The sequence below is a fragment of the Topomyia yanbarensis genome, chromosome 2, assembly GCF_030247195.1.
Source record: "Topomyia yanbarensis strain Yona2022 chromosome 2, ASM3024719v1, whole genome shotgun sequence".
NCBI classification, from domain to species: Eukaryota; Metazoa; Arthropoda; class Insecta; order Diptera; family Culicidae; genus Topomyia; species Topomyia yanbarensis.
The window spans coordinates 349,150,364-349,167,205 of record NC_080671.1 but is presented as its reverse complement, the minus strand read 5'-3'; the positions used below and the strand labels follow the sequence as shown (position 1 = coordinate 349,167,205).

The window sequence follows — 16,842 nt, the reverse complement described above, 5'->3', positions numbered from 1 at the left end:
AACGCATTTGTGCCTATCAAATAAACGAAATGAATAAAAAAGGACCAAACACGGTTTTGATATTTTTTAGTAATGTTGCATAATATTTTTAAACATAGTTTATACGAAAATACGACCATTGGCATTCATGACTAGATTTCTTTAATTTTGTTATTCACATCCTATTGAATCTTTTCTCCAGTTATCTTCATTGTTTCATGTTGGCAACAGAAATATTGTAGCACGAGGATTTTGTCCTTACCACAACGTGTTTGCAACAATATAGTTATTGTCCACTCTGTCTTGGATTTCGCTTCCATGAAAGGAACGAAGAATTGTGTAAACATAAGTCTTATGGAGCTATCTGCTGTTCTACTTATGGTTACGAATGCTTGGACATTTTCGTAAATTAATAAATTAATAAATCTTCAGTATTACAAATAGAGTTAAAGTATGCGAATTGGTTTATAATGTTTCTTGTACGTAAAAGTGTTGTGCATGTACTCTTTAATATTTACAAGAAATTAATCGGTCGCTTAATCAACGACCATCCCGACGGTCCAGAAACTGTTGAAAGGCACTAATCATAACATCACAAGCATCGAACTCCATCCAACCAGCCTCAACGAACTGCACCCATATCCTGTCTATCGATTCTAGGCGCAACAAAATCAACATCCCCGTCGGCTTGATGGTCGCATAAATTGATCATAACAATAATAGTTTTATTGATATTGCCCTTGCAATTTGTACCGGTTCTAATGCCGCGATGCGCGAGAAGCGTGCTGGCACGGGGGTTACACTCGAACTTTTTCATTAAGACGGGACGTTTCAGCCTGTCAATTTGATCGATTCAAAGTGATAAATTTGCGCAAATTATGATCCAGTCGGAAGGAGCGCCTTGCAGCTCAGTCGGGTCTAGCTCGCTGAGCGGCTGACTGTTGCGCCAGTCCCAAGTTGATGCTCAGCTGTCGTCGCCGCGCCAACGCCGGCCGGCCGGCCGATCAACCAGTCGGTGGTGTAACCTTCTAAACAACTTCTCCGCTGGCGACGCCGATAACGACGACATCAATTGTTGCAAATTTGTCTATGACTTAATTGCTTTCGGCTGGTTGGCCGAACAGAGCAACGCGAACTGATGCTGACGTCGCAATCGTTGCCGGGTTAATGCGGTAAATCGAACGGGCAAATTTATGGGGGGCTTTGTAAACTAATTAACATGTGTCGTTAGGGAAATTGAGATAAAACTGAAATTTTATGAACGGTCAATCCGTAGTCGATAGAGGTTTTCTGAACACTAGTAAAAGTAAAACTGAGAGTGTAAATGCGGAACGGACAGTATAGGAATAGTTAGGTTACTATGCTGAGCTGTTTATTATTTAATTTTCATTCCTACTTACTTTCCTTTGCTGTTATCGACATTGATCAAAACTCTTTGTTCCTTGATTCTCGTTCCTTGCTTCTCGTTCCTTGTTTCTCGTTCTTTGTTTTGGGAAATATGTTTCTGGTCTCTTGTTTCTTGTTTCTACTCTTTACTCTTTACTCTTTACTCTTTACTCTTTACTCTTTACTCTTTACTCTTCACTCTTTACTCTTTACTCTTTACTCTTTACTCTTTACTCTTTACTCTTTACTCTTCACTCTTTACTCTTTACTCTTTACTCTTTACTCTTTACTCTTTACTCTTTACTCTTTACTCTTCACTCTTTACTCTTTACTCTTTACTCTTTACTCTTTACTCTTTACTCTTTACTCTTTACTCTTTACTCTTTACTCTTTACTCTTTACTCTTTACTCTTTACTCTTTACTCTTTACTCTTTACTCTTTACTCTTTACTCTTTACTCTTTACTCTTTACTCTTTATTCTTTACTCTTTACTCTTTACTCTTTACTCTTTACTCTTTACTCTTTACTCTTTACTCTTTACTCTTTACTCTTTACTCTTTACTCTTTACTCTTTACTCTTTACTCTTTACTCTTTACTCTTTACTCTTTACTCTTTACTCTTTACTCTTTACTCTTTACTCTTTACTCTTTACTCTTTACTCTTTACTCTTTACTCTTTACTCTTTACTCTTTACTCTTTACTCTTTACTCTTTACTCTTTACTCTTTACTCTTTACTCTTTACTCTTTACTCTTTACTCTTTACTCTTTACTCTTTACTCTTTACTCTTTACTCTTTACTCTTTACTCTTTACTCTTTACTCTTTACTCTTTACTCTTTACTCTTTACTCTTTACTCTTTACTCTTTACTCTTTACTCTTTACTCTTTACTCTTTACTCTTTACTCTTTACTCTTTACTCTTTACTCTTTACTCTTTACTCTTTACTCTTTACTCTTTACTCTTTACTCTTTACTCTTTACTCTTTACTCTTTACTCTTTACTCTTTACTCTTTACTCTTTACTCTTTACTCTTTACTCTTTACTCTTTACTCTTTACTCTTTACTCTTTACTCTTTACTCTTTACTCTTTACTCTTTACTCTTTACTCTTTACTCTTTACTCTTTACTCTTTACTCTTTACTCTTTACTCTTTACTCTTTACTCTTTACTCTTTACTCTTTACTCTTTACTCTTTACTCTTTACTCTTTACTCTTTACTCTTTACTCTTTACTCTTTACTCTTTACTCTTTACTCTTTACTCTTTACTCTTTACTCTTTACTCTTTACTCTTTACTCTTTACTCTTTACTCTTTACTCTTTACTCTTTACTCTTTACTCTTTACTCTTTACTCTTTACTCTTTACTCTTTACTCTTTACTCTTTACTCTTTACTCTTTACTCTTTACTCTTTACTCTTTACTCTTTACTCTTTACTCTTTACTCTTTACTCTTTACTCTTTACTCTTTACTCTTTACTCTTTACTCTTTACTCTTTACTCTTTACTCTTTACTCTTTACTCTCTACTCTTTACTCTTTACTCTTTACTCTTTACTCTTTACTCTTTACTCTTTACTCTTTACTCTTTACTCTTTACTCTTTACTCTTTACTCTTTACTCTTTACTCTTTACTCTTTACTCTTTACTCTTTACTCTTTACTCTTTACTCTTTACTCTTTACTCTTTACTCTTTACTCTTTACTCTTTACTCTTTACTCTTTACTCTTTACTCTTTACTCTTTACTCTTTACACTTTACACTTTACTCTTTACTCTTTACTCTTTACTCTTTACTCTTTACTCTTTACTCTTTACTCTTTACTCTTTACTCTTTACTCTTTACTCTTTACTCTTTACTCTTTACTCTTTACTCTTTACTCTTTACTCTTTACTCTTTACTCTTTACTCTTTACTCTTTACTCTTTACTCTTTACTCTTTACTCTTTACTCTTTACTCTTTACTCTTTACTCTTTACTCTTTACTCTTTACTCTTTACTCTTTACTCTTTACTCTTTACTCTTTACTCTTTACTCTTTACTCTTTACTCTTTACTCTTTACTCTTTACTCTTTACTCTTTACTCTTTACTCTTTACTCTTTACTCTTTACTCTTTACTCTTTACTCTTTACTCTTTACTCTTTACTCTTTACTCTTTACTCTTTACTCTTTACTCTTTACTCTTTACTCTTTACTCTTTACTCTTTACTCTTTACTCTTTACTCTTTACTCTTTACTCTTTACTCTTTACTCTTTACTCTTTACTCTTTACTCTTTACTCTTTACTCTTTACTCTTTACTCTTTACTCTTTACTCTTTACTCTTTACTCTTTACTCTTTACTCTTTACTCTTTACTCTTTACTCTTTACTCTTTACTCTTTACTCTTTACTCTTTACTCTTTACTCTTTACTCTTTACTCTTTACTCTTTACTCTTTACTCTTTACTCTTTACTCTTTACTCTTTACTCTTTACTCTTTACTCTTTACTCTTTACTCTTTACTCTTTACTCTTTACTCTTTACTCTTTACTCTTTACTCTTTACTCTTTACTCTTTACTCTTTACTCTTTACTCTTTACTCTTTACTCTTTACTCTTTACTCTTTACTCTTTACTCTTTACTCTTTACTCTTTACTCTTTACTCTTTACTCTTTACTCTTTACTCTTTACTCTTTACTCTTTACTCTTTACTCTTTACTCTTTACTCTTTACTCTTTACTCTTTACTCTTTACTCTTTACTCTTTACTCTTTACTCTTTACTCTTTACTCTTTACTCTTTACTCTTTACTCTTTACTCTTTACTCTTTACTCTTTACTCTTTACTCTTTACTCTTTACTCTTTACTCTTTACTCTTTACTCTTTACTCTTTACTCTTTACTCTTTACTCTTTACTCTTTACTCTTTACTCTTTACTCTTTACTCTTTACTCTTTACTCTTTACTCTTTACTCTTTACTCTTTACTCTTTACTCTTTACTCTTTACTCTTTACTCTTTACTCTTTACTCTTTACTCTTTACTCTTTACTCTTTACTCTTTACTCTTTACTCTTTACTCTTTACTCTTTACTCTTTACTCTTTACTCTTTACTCTTTACTCTTTACTCTTTACTCTTTACTCTTTACTCTTTACTCTTTACTCTTTACTCTTTACTCTTTACTCTTTACTCTTTACTCTTTACTCTTTACTCTTTACTCTTTACTCTTTACTCTTTACTCTTTACTCTTTACTCTTTACTCTTTACTCTTTACTCTTTACTCTTTACTCTTTACTCTTTACTCTTTACTCTTTACTCTTTACTCTTTACTCTTTACTCTTTACTCTTTACTCTTTACTCTTTACTCTTTACTCTTTACTCTTTACTCTTTACTCTTTACTCTTTACTCTTTACTCTTTACTCTTTACTCTTTACTCTTTACTCTTTACTCTTTACTCTTTACTCTTTACTCTTTACTCTTTACTCTTTACTCTTTACTCTTTACTCTTTACTCTTTACTCTTTACTCTTTACTCTTTACTCTTTACTCTTTACTCTTTACTCTTTACTCTTTACTCTTTACTCTTTACTCTTTACTCTTTACTCTTTACTCTTTACTCTTTACTCTTTACTCTTTACTCTTTACTCTTTACTCTTTACTCTTTACTCTTTACTCTTTACTCTTTACTCTTTACTCTTTACTCTTTACTCTTTACTCTTTACTCTTTACTCTTTACTTTTCCATTTGTCACTAGTATTTATTTCTCATGCGAGTTGTAGCGTCGGTGATTGAACTAATCGGTAGTCAATAGAATCGGCTTCACCTTTGCTTTTGAAAGAACAATTGTAGCGTGAACAAGATCACGATAATCATCAGTATTGTATGCAAATATGCTTGCCAATAGCATGTCATGAGTTGTCGGTAGTTTCAAGCCGAATTTAATATTCCACTCATTCTCAGTTAGTTATGCGCGTTCTTCAGAGCCAACTGGGCTCGCTGTTTCACTATGTTGTCTAGTCTTTCATCCGTGATTTTCCATTTCGCTTAGTTTTCATTTAGAATAAAACAAGTGCGTAATTTTTCATTATTCGGTCCGTCCGCCTGATTACATTGTTCTTCAGAACAAGCAAGCCACCGGCGGCGACAGCAGTGCACGTTAGTCAGGCAGTATCGAATCCGCACCATCGAACGCATTCGCGGGCGCTTCTGCCGCACGATCTCCCGACTGAGGTCAGAATACCAGCGCGAAACTCAATCGATTGCGCTGTTCGGCAACTGAACCAAACCAACCAGCCAACAGAAACACTCCGATTATGCTCCATTGTTTTCGTTCGCAGCTTCAGATTATTAATAACAATAACAACTGCGCCCGTCTGTCGGTAGCTCAGATCTCATCGCGAGGGGCCTCCGGGGCGCACTTTGGTTTCACTGTTCGGCAGAAAAAAAGAATAACACTTGGCTATCGGCTACCTGCCTATTTACTATAGGTACTATACTATAGGCTCGCTGTGAAATCGCAAACAAATCCCTAATTGCCAAATCGAGTGCCCCGCGAATTGTTTACCACCGACAAGTTTTTCAGCATCCGACCGAGTGACCGACCGAAGATTATCAATTACAAGCACCAACAATCGTGAGGGCTCTTCTCCGGTTCGCTTTGGTCCGGTGCCGACCAGCCGGCCGCAGGTCCGGTGACGGTGAGTACGCGTGCACACGTAAAGTGCATGTACCACAATTACGATGTGCCATTTCGCATGTCAGTTTATCTGTTCATTTTTTGTCTCCTTCCCGCGCCTCCACGATCCGCTGTTTTTCGGTTATTGTGTACTGCTTATTGCTGGCTGATCTGCACTTGATTAATAGAGTGCCATTTAGTAGAGTGTGTCGTTACGTAACCTTTTCGCGGTTGCTTCTGCTTGTCGCTTGTGCCGGTCGCCGCAACCGCCGATGTGACCTCGCGGTCGAATGGTGCTTCAGGGGGTCGATATCGGCAACGTAGTACGCTTGCGGGAGGATGCGTGTTGGGTGATTATTCTTCTTGTGCTGGGCTTTCTCTTTCTGGCGCCTAGCTGGGTTCCAATTTTGCCCTTTTGAGTGTATTTTCGTTTACGGCTGAAACGGGATTGAAAAAGTATTGGAAAATTCATAATGTTCAAGCCTATACACTGAAAAGGTTGATATATGACTAGAAATATAGTTTTTAAATCATTAATTCAATAAAATGGATAATTTAAATTCATTCAATTCGATAGTTTGTAGAAACCATAAAAGGCTCAAATTGCTAAAAGAGTAACCATTAAGTTCTGAGATGGTGCTGGCCATTCTAATCCAATTGCGTTAAATTACTGTATTTATGTGACGTTGCTAGATTTGCAACATTTAACACTGCTAGGATACACCTAGAGTACCATTTCATTAGCAGTTTCAGCACTCTGCCAAGCTGTTATTTAAAATAAACTGATGAAGCTGAAATTACTGCAACGCTAATCTTGACCTCAGCCATTACTGAAATTTTTCAGCCTTTCTAGCTTTTCAACATGACTATAATGCAGAGTTAGATCGAGTGCTCTGAAACCAATTTTTACCATTTTGCCAAGAAAATACAATAATAAATAAAGCACCCTTACACAATTAGTACATTTCAGTCAACTGCTCCCACTGTGTCAGCACGGAACAGTAATCAACGCGCTCATATTTACATCTCGCTATATCTACGGTATTTCGCGGGTGTTATACAGTGAGCCTATTCTCAAAGTTTAACCGAGGAAGTGGTAGTGTGTGAAAGTTCGCCGAAAATCGACATTTAGGTGGCAAATTTTGGAGTAAAACAGTGGTAAACGAGTGTGTTCACAAACAAACGCGCGCAATCGCACTCGGTCTAAGTGATACAATCAGCAGCACTGCTGTTGACCGGTGTTGTGACGGTGCAACTGTGGGTAGAAGACGAAATAAGAGTGCGCAAATTTGAAGAACAAATCAGTACGATAGAAGCTGATATTTAATCATAAAGAAGATAGTGTCCGTACGTGTTTATTGACGACTGTACATACGGTTAAGTGATAGTGTCGGATATACTGGTCACCACATAAGTGTCGCCCATTGCGGGCAAATGATCCCTTGGGGGGATACAACCCTAACAAGAACGTTACCACTCTGGATGCAACCAGACGGGGACAGAATCGTTAACCAAACATTACTTCTGCAAGCGGTGAGTACGACAAATGTAGACAATAGTACAGTCCTATCACCATCCCATACCGAAGCAAAACTTCCGTCCAATCCCTTTATAATTAATCAAACCCTACAGCAGTTTCTTGGTTGTGACCCGAGGACAGTGATAAAAGCCTCTAAAGAAGGAAGAGGCACCCGATACGTACTCCGCACATCCGCGAGAACGATTTACACAAAGCTATTGGGTTTAAAAAATCTTGTTGACGGCACTCCAGTTGAAGTAATCCCACATCCTACACTTAACGTTTGCCAAGGAGTAGTCTACGACGTTGACACCGTCGACCTGAACCCGGAAGATCTCAAAAACAATCTCTCCTCCCAAGGCGTGGACAATGTTCGCCGAATCACAAAAAAAATCGGCAATGAAACCCGGAACACTCCCCTCGCAGTCCTCACATTCAAAGATCAATTACTCCCGTCTCATGTCTACTACGGCCTTATTCGTCTCCCAGTCCGCAGGTATTATCAGTCGCCCTTGCTATGTTATGGCTGTGCCAAGTACGGGCACTCGAGAAAGAACTGCTCAGAAACTCCCATTTGTGCCACGTGTTCTCAGATCCATGAACGACCCGGGGTTCAGTCATGCGAGAACCCTAAATACTGCCGTAACTGTGAGGGGGATCACGGACCCACAGATCGAAACTGCCCAGTATATAAAAAAGAAGAAGCAATCATAAAGTTGAAAACCGACAATAATCTCACCTTTGGCGAAGCAAGGGCTGAATTGAAAAGAAACAAACAACCAACAACATATGCCAATCAAACGAGCTGCCAAGACAACGAGAAGGACCAACTAATAAAAGAACTGCGAGAAGAACTAAATAAGGCACGTAAAATTAACAACGAAACAAAAGATTTGCGCCAAGAAGTAGCAACACTCCGCCGACAAATGGCTTCCAATCAGCAGAATAACCCTCAAATAGAAGCCCTATCGGACGAGTTGAAAAGATATAAAGAAGCGTACAGAAAACTTGTCGGAGAACGTTCCATCTCCAAAATCGACAGCAAGCATAGCGCGAGCGAAAACGTGGTAAACTCTCAGACCAACTGGACCAAAAAGAACAAACCCTCTACCTCGGCAGCCAGCATAGAAAATGTTGAAGAAGAAGAAGCGAGCCGCTTACTGCGAAAACAAACCCCAGTCTCCTTTGCAATACCAACCGGGCCGACCACCAGGGGTCGTTCCAAGAAACCAAAATTAGGACACCACGGCAACGCTGTCACAACTGAGTTTAACCCAAAAAACCTAACTAAAAGCACTAGTGACAATGGATCAAACCAAGATATCGCTGACGGAGAATCGGATCTTACCATATCGTACTAAACTTCAAGCGACGGCAAACAATGCAAGCAAACGACCAAAAACTCTCACCATCTATCACCAACATAATATCTCTAATAGCTGCTTATCCTACTGTTCCAAACTCTCCATCCCCTCAGGCATCGAAAGTGCCGAATTTCGATGATCTCGATGTTGTTGGGGCACCTGTACATAACCCATGCACCACTTCCCAAACCAAATTCCTACTTTTCCATGTACTGTTTCTCGCCTCTAGCCGCGCACAAAATACAGCATTCACGACAATAAATCAACCGCAAACCAGGCATAAACGTCAAATACATCCAGCCATATCAGAAGGCCTACCACCTTACGATACATGCTGGTTACAATCAGTCGCGACTATGGCAGAAGGCCAACCGCACAATTCCTTGTGGGGCAGCCGTGGCCCCGTCAGTGCGGACGCTACACCCCCACCGGAACTGACGGACAACCCGCGGCACCCCAGAAGCATTGTGTTTCTAACGGAGACGCACAAAGGCGGTAACGCCTGTTCCTCCTCGGTCATCTGGCAGGACTACGTGGGAAGCCGGACGGAAAAGGGCAGAAAGGCCTATCCCCGGAAGGATTTCGTTGTACTTCATCCCAGATTAAAAACTATAATTATCTACGAAACCACTCTAAAGGAAGACCAATCCTATCATATAACACAACTTCGACCTACCGATATTGCAAAAGGTCGACAGTACAACATTGAATGCTGGTCACGATCATTTGCGACTATGACAATTTGCGAATTGCACCATCTCCAACAGGGCAGCCGTGGCCCCGTCAGTGCGGACGCCATAAACCTACCGGAACTGACGAACACCTCGCGGCACCCTGGAACTATTGTGTTGCTACTGGAGACGCACAAAGGCGGTAACGCCTGTTCCTCCTCAATAATCTTGACGGACCACGTGGGAATCCGGACGGAAAAGGGCACAAAAGCCTATCCCCGGAAGGATCTACCGGTTTTTCCCCTGTTATATAACCCGCAGTGGTGCTTGGAACGCCAACAAGACGATACTCTGGACTAAATCACAATTCCAAATCAAATGGCTTCAAACAACAATAATACTTTATCGAGAGAACTAAGCCCTATACCCGGCTGCTCCTGGCATCCAATGAGATTTCGCGAACCCAGTTTAAACTGTTCTACAAACACTACTCCGGCACCGACAGCACCAAAATCCTCCATTCGTAACACGGACCCCATACCAGCCTTTACTCCAACAAACTCATCAGATATAGGTACTGCGGGTGGGTTTTCTGCCAGTTCCTCAAGACGTGTTTCTCCTAACAGCCAATGTCTTTCGATTCAATGGAACATCAATGGAATCCGCAATCAACTGGGCGATCTACAACTGCTTATCAACCGACTAGATCCCATATGTTTGGCTCTACAGGAGACACATATCCGGAATGATCTTGATCCTAACGATTGGCTCGGTGGGCAGTTTATCTGGTATGCCAAGCAAGGGGCTAACATCTACCAGTCAATTGCACTAGCCATTCGATCCGATTGTATTTTCTCCGTCGTACCATTGAAAACTACGCTACTAGCCTTGGCAGTCAGACTACATAATCCATTTCCGATCACCATGGTCTCCGTTTACCTTCCATCAGGCGCAACAAGCAATCTAAAAGGGAAACTCAGTGATTTATACAACCAATTAGAACGCCCATTTCTTATAATGGGAGACTTCAACACGCACCATACTGCTTGGGGAAGCAAGGTGGATAGCAAAAGAGGAAACGATGTAGCTTCCGTAACTGAATCATTTGATGCTATCTTTCTCAACAATGGTAGCGAGACCTTCACTAATGCTCGAGCATCATCAGCCATCGACCTCACTATCACTTCCAGTAACATTGCTGGTCTACTCAGCTGGCAAGTGTCTGCAGACACCCACGGCAGCGACCATTATCCCATCCAGATAACCCTCAGCAAACAACCTCCTCCTACAACGCGTCGAAGAAGATGGCTCTATGATCGAGCCAACTGGGAGGACTTCGAAAGCAATTATTTAGACCTTGCGCACCGAGACCACGTCTATTCTCCGGAGGAACTATCCGACATTATCGTCAAAGCAGTAGAAAACAGCATTCCCAGGACCAGCGGCACACCTTCCTGCAAGGCCGTTCACTGGTGGTGTCCCGAAGTACATGCAGCTCTCAAAAATAGGCGTAAGGCCCTGCGAAAATTAAAGAAAACTCCAATTAATCACCCAGAAAGGGAAACATACGCCGCAACATTTCGAGAACTCCGCAATGCAAGTAGGAAAACTATTCGTGAAGCCAAAGACAAAAGTTGGTCTGACTTTCTGGACGGGATCCATCCGGATTCGACTACTACAGAGTTATGGCGACGTGTAAACGCTTTTAGCGGGAAACGTAGACAGAGCGGCTTCAACATATTGACCATGAACGGCCCACTTGACGACCCCCTGCAAATTGCCAATGAGCTTGGGAAATATTTCGCTATCCTCGGTTAACGCGTATTGTGAACTCTTCCGTCGGCGTAAAGTAAATACAACGAGCATTCCTATCACGTTTCCTCCAGATCACAATACTCAGTACAACCAACCATTTTCACCAACTGAACTGGCCTACGCACTGGCCAGTTCACGTGGTAAATCCGCCGGCTTAGATGAAATCGGATACCCCATGTTGCGACATCTTCCTGCTCGAGGTAAACGTGCCCTTCTCGATAGCCTAAACCAAATCTGGAAAAGTGGACGCTTCCCAGACTCGTGGAAGGAAGCACTCGTGATACCCATACCGAAAAGAACCACAGGACGACGATCGGTCCAGGACTTTCGTCCCATTAGCCTCCTGAGTTGCATCAGTAAAGTTCTCGAGAAATTGGTCAACCGCCGACTAGTTACCTACCTAGAGGAGAAACAATTACTAGATGACAGACAATTTGCGTTTCGCCAAGGAAGAGGTACTGGTATCTACTTTGGTTCACTGGCAGAAACAATCGCTCAAGCCCGGGGCCGAGGGACAACATTTAGACATTGCAGCAATTGACCTGGCTAAAGCATACAATACTGTATGGCGAAACGGCGTCCTCGAACAACTTCGTGACTGGAGAATTCAAGGAAGTTTAGGTATTTACATCCAACAGTTTCTAACCAACCGACGATTCAGAGTTGCCATCGGTGGTACGTTTTCCAATTTCTTCTCCGAAGACAACGGAGTTCCCCAGGGCTCAGTTTTGTCGGTAACGCTCTTCCTCATTGCAATGAACTCCATTTACCGATATCTGCCAAAAGGGATACATATCTTCGTATATGCCGATGATATCCTATTAGTGGTAACCGGTCTCCACCCTAAACGGGTTCGGCGAAAATTGCAAGCCGCAGTTAATGCAATCGGTCGCTGGGCCGAGCAGAATGGATTCAACGTATCGACGAGTAAAAGCGAAATTACACATCTCTGTGGGACACATCATCGTGCCACTGACCGACCGGTCACACTAAATGGTTATACGCTACGCTACCGAAAGGAACCTGTCATACTAGGTGTTTCAATCGACCGTACTGGCACTTTCGGACCACACTTTCGCAGGGTTAAGAATGACTGCAAAAGTCGTCGCAGATTGGTTCGTGCGATAAGTAACCGACACCGCAGGACTAATCGACACACAATCCTTAATATAAGTCAGAGCTTAATAACCAGCAAAATTCTTTACGGAATCGAGCTCACAAGGTCTTCCTCCGACTTGCTTGTACGCACGCTTGCTCCGGTATACAACGGATCCATCCGTTCCGCTTCTAGTCTCCTACCCAGTTCACCTACGGAAGCTTCGTGCGTCGAATCTGGCCTGCTTCCATTCCCCTGGTTCGTAGCCTCCAGCATCATCAAACGTGCTGTTGCGTTCGTAGAGAAAACCACTGGAAACGATTGTTGCTTGTTGAACACTGCCAGGAACGTTTACAATCAGTTCACCGGAGAAGACTTACCAGAAATCGCCAATGTGCCTCGAGTTTTCCGTCGAAGCTGGTACGATCGAGGTCCAAACATCAACCTTTCCTTGACTAAAAAGATCAAGGCTGGAGATCCACCTGGCGTAATTCTTGCGCAGTTCAACAAACTAGCTAGCAAATACGGCAACCATCTTAAACTGTACACCGACGGATCCAAATTGGACGATCAAGTCGGCTTCGGAGTACATGGTCTTGATATTTACCTCGCCCGCAAACTTCCAGCGAGCTGCTCAGTTTTTTCAGCTGAGGCAGCCGCTATCTTGTTAGCTACTCTCAAGAAGCCCCCTGATATTCCAGTAGTCATCTTTTCTGACTCGCTTTCAGTGCTCAACGCACTTGACAAAGGGATATCCCGTCATCCCTTCGTCCAGGCAATTGAAGACGCCTTGGATCCTCTAACCACGTTATGTTGGATCCCCTGACATAGCGGGATTAACGGCAACACCCAAGCCGACCGGCCGGCATGCCAAGGCCGCAACTGCACAATTTATTTCACAAAAGAGGTCCCAGGAGCCGATATCCACCGATTGATCGACGAAAAAATGATAGAACATTTCGCGCATTACTGGCGAACCATCAGAGGACATTGTCGCAAAATTAAACCAACCATTGGAAAATGGACCGACAGAGAATCCCGCCTTGAACAACGTGTACTCTCCCGCCTTAGAACCGGACACACTAAAATAACCCACGCCCACCTCCTGACCGGTGGGGATCCACCGACATGTCATACCTGTCATTCCAGGCTCACAGTTGAACACCTACTAATCGAATGCCGCGAACTGGAGGAGTTCCGCCGATCCCATGACATCGATTCGATTGAAGACGCTCTGTCAAATGATCCAGCCCGAGAGCAAGCTCTTCTCAACTTTCTGAAGGACACCGACCTATTTAAACAGATCTGAAAGTTGTATCACCACACCAACGATCTCCTAGCGAGCTCCAGCGCGGCTTTATTTTCCATGAAACATACCCGTTGTTTACTTTCTTTTTTTTTACAGCATGGGACACTCTTTCTGGAGATCGATTAATGGAAGTTCTTCCGGCCGAAGTTTCAGTGACGAACGCAAAAACAATATCAATATAATTTTTTTTTTGTAAAATAATTGTAATTATTTTGAAAAATTAGGTGAATGACCCTCGGGGTTAAAACCTAACAATAAACAACAACAACAACAATTAGTACATTTGGAATATTGCAGCGTAGGAGAGATGACCCAATAGTGGATGAACTATGCCAACGCCTAAGCAATTTTAAAATCAAAGTAACTGAAATTTATATGAAAGAGTTTTCAATTCCACAACTAAAAGCTACAAGGGGCTGCCCTATGGGATTGCACGAATTGTAGACTATACTACTTAATGTAAAATATTTATTTTCTTAGTACATTTATAGCGGTAAGCTTGAAGCTAGTTGGTACCGCCTCACGGTACTATCTTTGATTTTAGGCGTAAGTTTAGTTCGGTCTAAGACGTTAGTACCTGTCGTTGCAGAAATGGCTGCATCCTGAAGCCAAATGAAAAAGTGCAAAAGGCCGCCATGTTTAGGGTTGTGGTACCGGTAATACCGGTACCGAAAATCCTGGGAATACCGACCCATTTTTGGTACCGTAATACCGGTACTGAACAAAAGCCATTACCGGTTATAAACACTCATAGTAATAGACTCGCGGATATAAAAATCGCAAAACTGGCAACTAGAAAAACAAGCATGTTAAACTGGCATCACCCAAAAATGTGCAAGCTCGAACGTGCTCGACTGTATTCGATCATCTGTTTTTATCAAAATAATTTTTCAAGTGGTTCAATATATGAATCAAAAGAGAAGTTATATGTTTGGTACTGAGCAACAAGAAATTGAGAAAAGAAAGAAACAAATCCAATTTCTTCAGAAAGACAAAGTTGACGAAAAAGAGCATAAGTAAAATGCTTTTTGTGTAGTTATATTGAACACAATAAATATCTTTCTAAATAACATTGTGAAATACTAATACGAACACGAAAAGTGAAGCCTACTGTGAATAACAAAATATATTTTTTTAACTAAAATCGCAATACTTGTTCTGCTTGTTTGCATTGAATGACGTCATGCTCGTTTGGCTCCGGATATTGACAGTTCGTTTGGCTCGATAAAAGTAGCTTCGCTGGTCTATTACTATGAGTGTCTATATTACCGGTATTTTCGGTACCATACTATTTTTTTATAAAAATATGTAAACTCTCTAGAGGACTTGTTTCAGAATATCGGTCTGCAAGATGACTTTTACCTTTGTGGGGGAATGAGGTGGGGCCATCATCATGATAATTCTAGAAGTTAAACATTACTAGCTCCCGTTGTACTGAACGATATGTTTAAATTTCTGCTATGTTTTGTCGAAATTAAATTTTAACGATCTTGTACTAAATTTCAAAATATTCACATCTAGCGTAAGAGACTAAAAATTTGCTATGATTTTTTTATTAGCGACATTCTGATTGGTTTTCATTATTCACTGGGTGGCGCGTAATAAGACTATGGTCTAATTCATGTCTGTATTTGGTTTGCTCTTAGACCTTTATCTATAAAAGAACGAACAGCAATTTAGTAGCTATCAATTCAAGACTTGGTGAACAGCTTCAAATGGGGCGATTTTGAATTACTGGTGATCGGAAAATTCAGCAAAACTCCATAGTTTACAAGAAACCAAGGAGCCTTGGTATGCATTAGAAAATAGTAGACAAACGACATAAAGGTCGAAACCAATTTACAGAGAAGCAAGCGAGGAAATGCGAGCCCGGATTTACTGCCCTTCTCGCTTTGATTTACTATTGTTAAAGGGTTTCTTACATTTACCATCTGTTGAAGTCGACGAAAGTCGCACCGTTTACAGTTATTGATTTCAAAGTGGTCTAGATTTCGAAATAAAAGAAGGTGCCGCTTACGAAAAATATCTTCTGCTGCAAAGAGTCATGCCAATCCGAAGCAATTAAAACATGTTTTTATGATCAGCACAAATCAATCGTCTGAGAATAAGGTAATCAGTTCAAGCATTCAATTTCCCTTTGAAGTTTTTTTTTCGAATTTTTTAAAAAAAAATTTCGAGTACCGGTACTTCACCGGTACTACCGGTACTGAGGGCTTCAGTACCGTAGTACCGGTTCTAGCCAAAAAGGGGCGGTACTGCGAACCCTATATGTGTGTGTATGTATGTATGTATGTATGTGACCAAAAATAAGCACATCGGTTACTCAGGAATGGCTGCACCGATTTTTTAAACTTAGTCTTAAATGAAAGGTACAACGTTCCCATAGGCTGCTATTGAATTTCATTAAATTCCTACTACCGGTTTTGGAGTTACGGGTTGAAGAGTGCGGACACACAGCAAATTCACATGTTTGCCTTTCTCCTATAGAAAGGTTATGCAATCACTCTGAACATCGTCAACTTAATCCCGGTCAATTTTTTTTGGACTTATATAGGTTTTCTGTATTTTAACAGGGGCGTAATTAGGGGAATGCGGTGAGGGGTACCTCCTCTCCCCCACATTACTCACCACCTTTTCCTAAACCACCCTTCCCTCATCATGCACCTCCCTACCCGTATAAAATTTTCTAGTTCCTCCAGAATAAATTTTCATAGTGGGTCTGAAAAACCAGTGAAAAATTTGGTTTGAAATAATTTTGAGTTAAGAAACTAATTTAAAATTTCTTAACAAGTTGAAAATTTTTGGTGGGATACAAACTCCCGAACCTCCTGGATCGACCGCTGATTTCAAGTGTTTCAGCGTCGACACGTAGCAACTTAAGTTCGAAGCTGTCGATTCATTATACGTATGTGTAAATCGCACTGATTATGTAATAGACATTTCCACCATTATATTAAACATACAAAGCCAAGGAATCGTAGTTTGGATAAATAAGAAAGCCACAATTACACCACCAGGTGGATTAAAACGGGTTTTGTATAACATCTCTGG

The 16,842-nt window shown here is 40.5% G+C and overlaps 2 protein-coding genes across 2 annotated transcripts in view; both read left to right on the top strand.

Moving 5' to 3' along the window:
• The first annotated feature begins 7,468 nt into the window (after positions 1–7,468).
• Positions 7,469–16,842, top strand: part of LOC131684189 (helix-loop-helix protein delilah) — a 185,983-nt gene continuing 176,609 nt past the window's right edge. The window contains exon 1 of the mRNA XM_058966846.1: positions 7,469–7,550. The gene's annotated coding sequence lies outside the window, so the exon portion shown is untranslated. The remainder of the gene's footprint in view (positions 7,551–16,842) is intronic.
• On the top strand, positions 11,809–13,308 carry LOC131680668 (uncharacterized). The gene has a single exon (XM_058961381.1). The coding sequence runs from the start codon at positions 11,809–11,811 to the stop codon at positions 13,306–13,308; it is 1,500 nt and encodes a 499-aa protein (XP_058817364.1).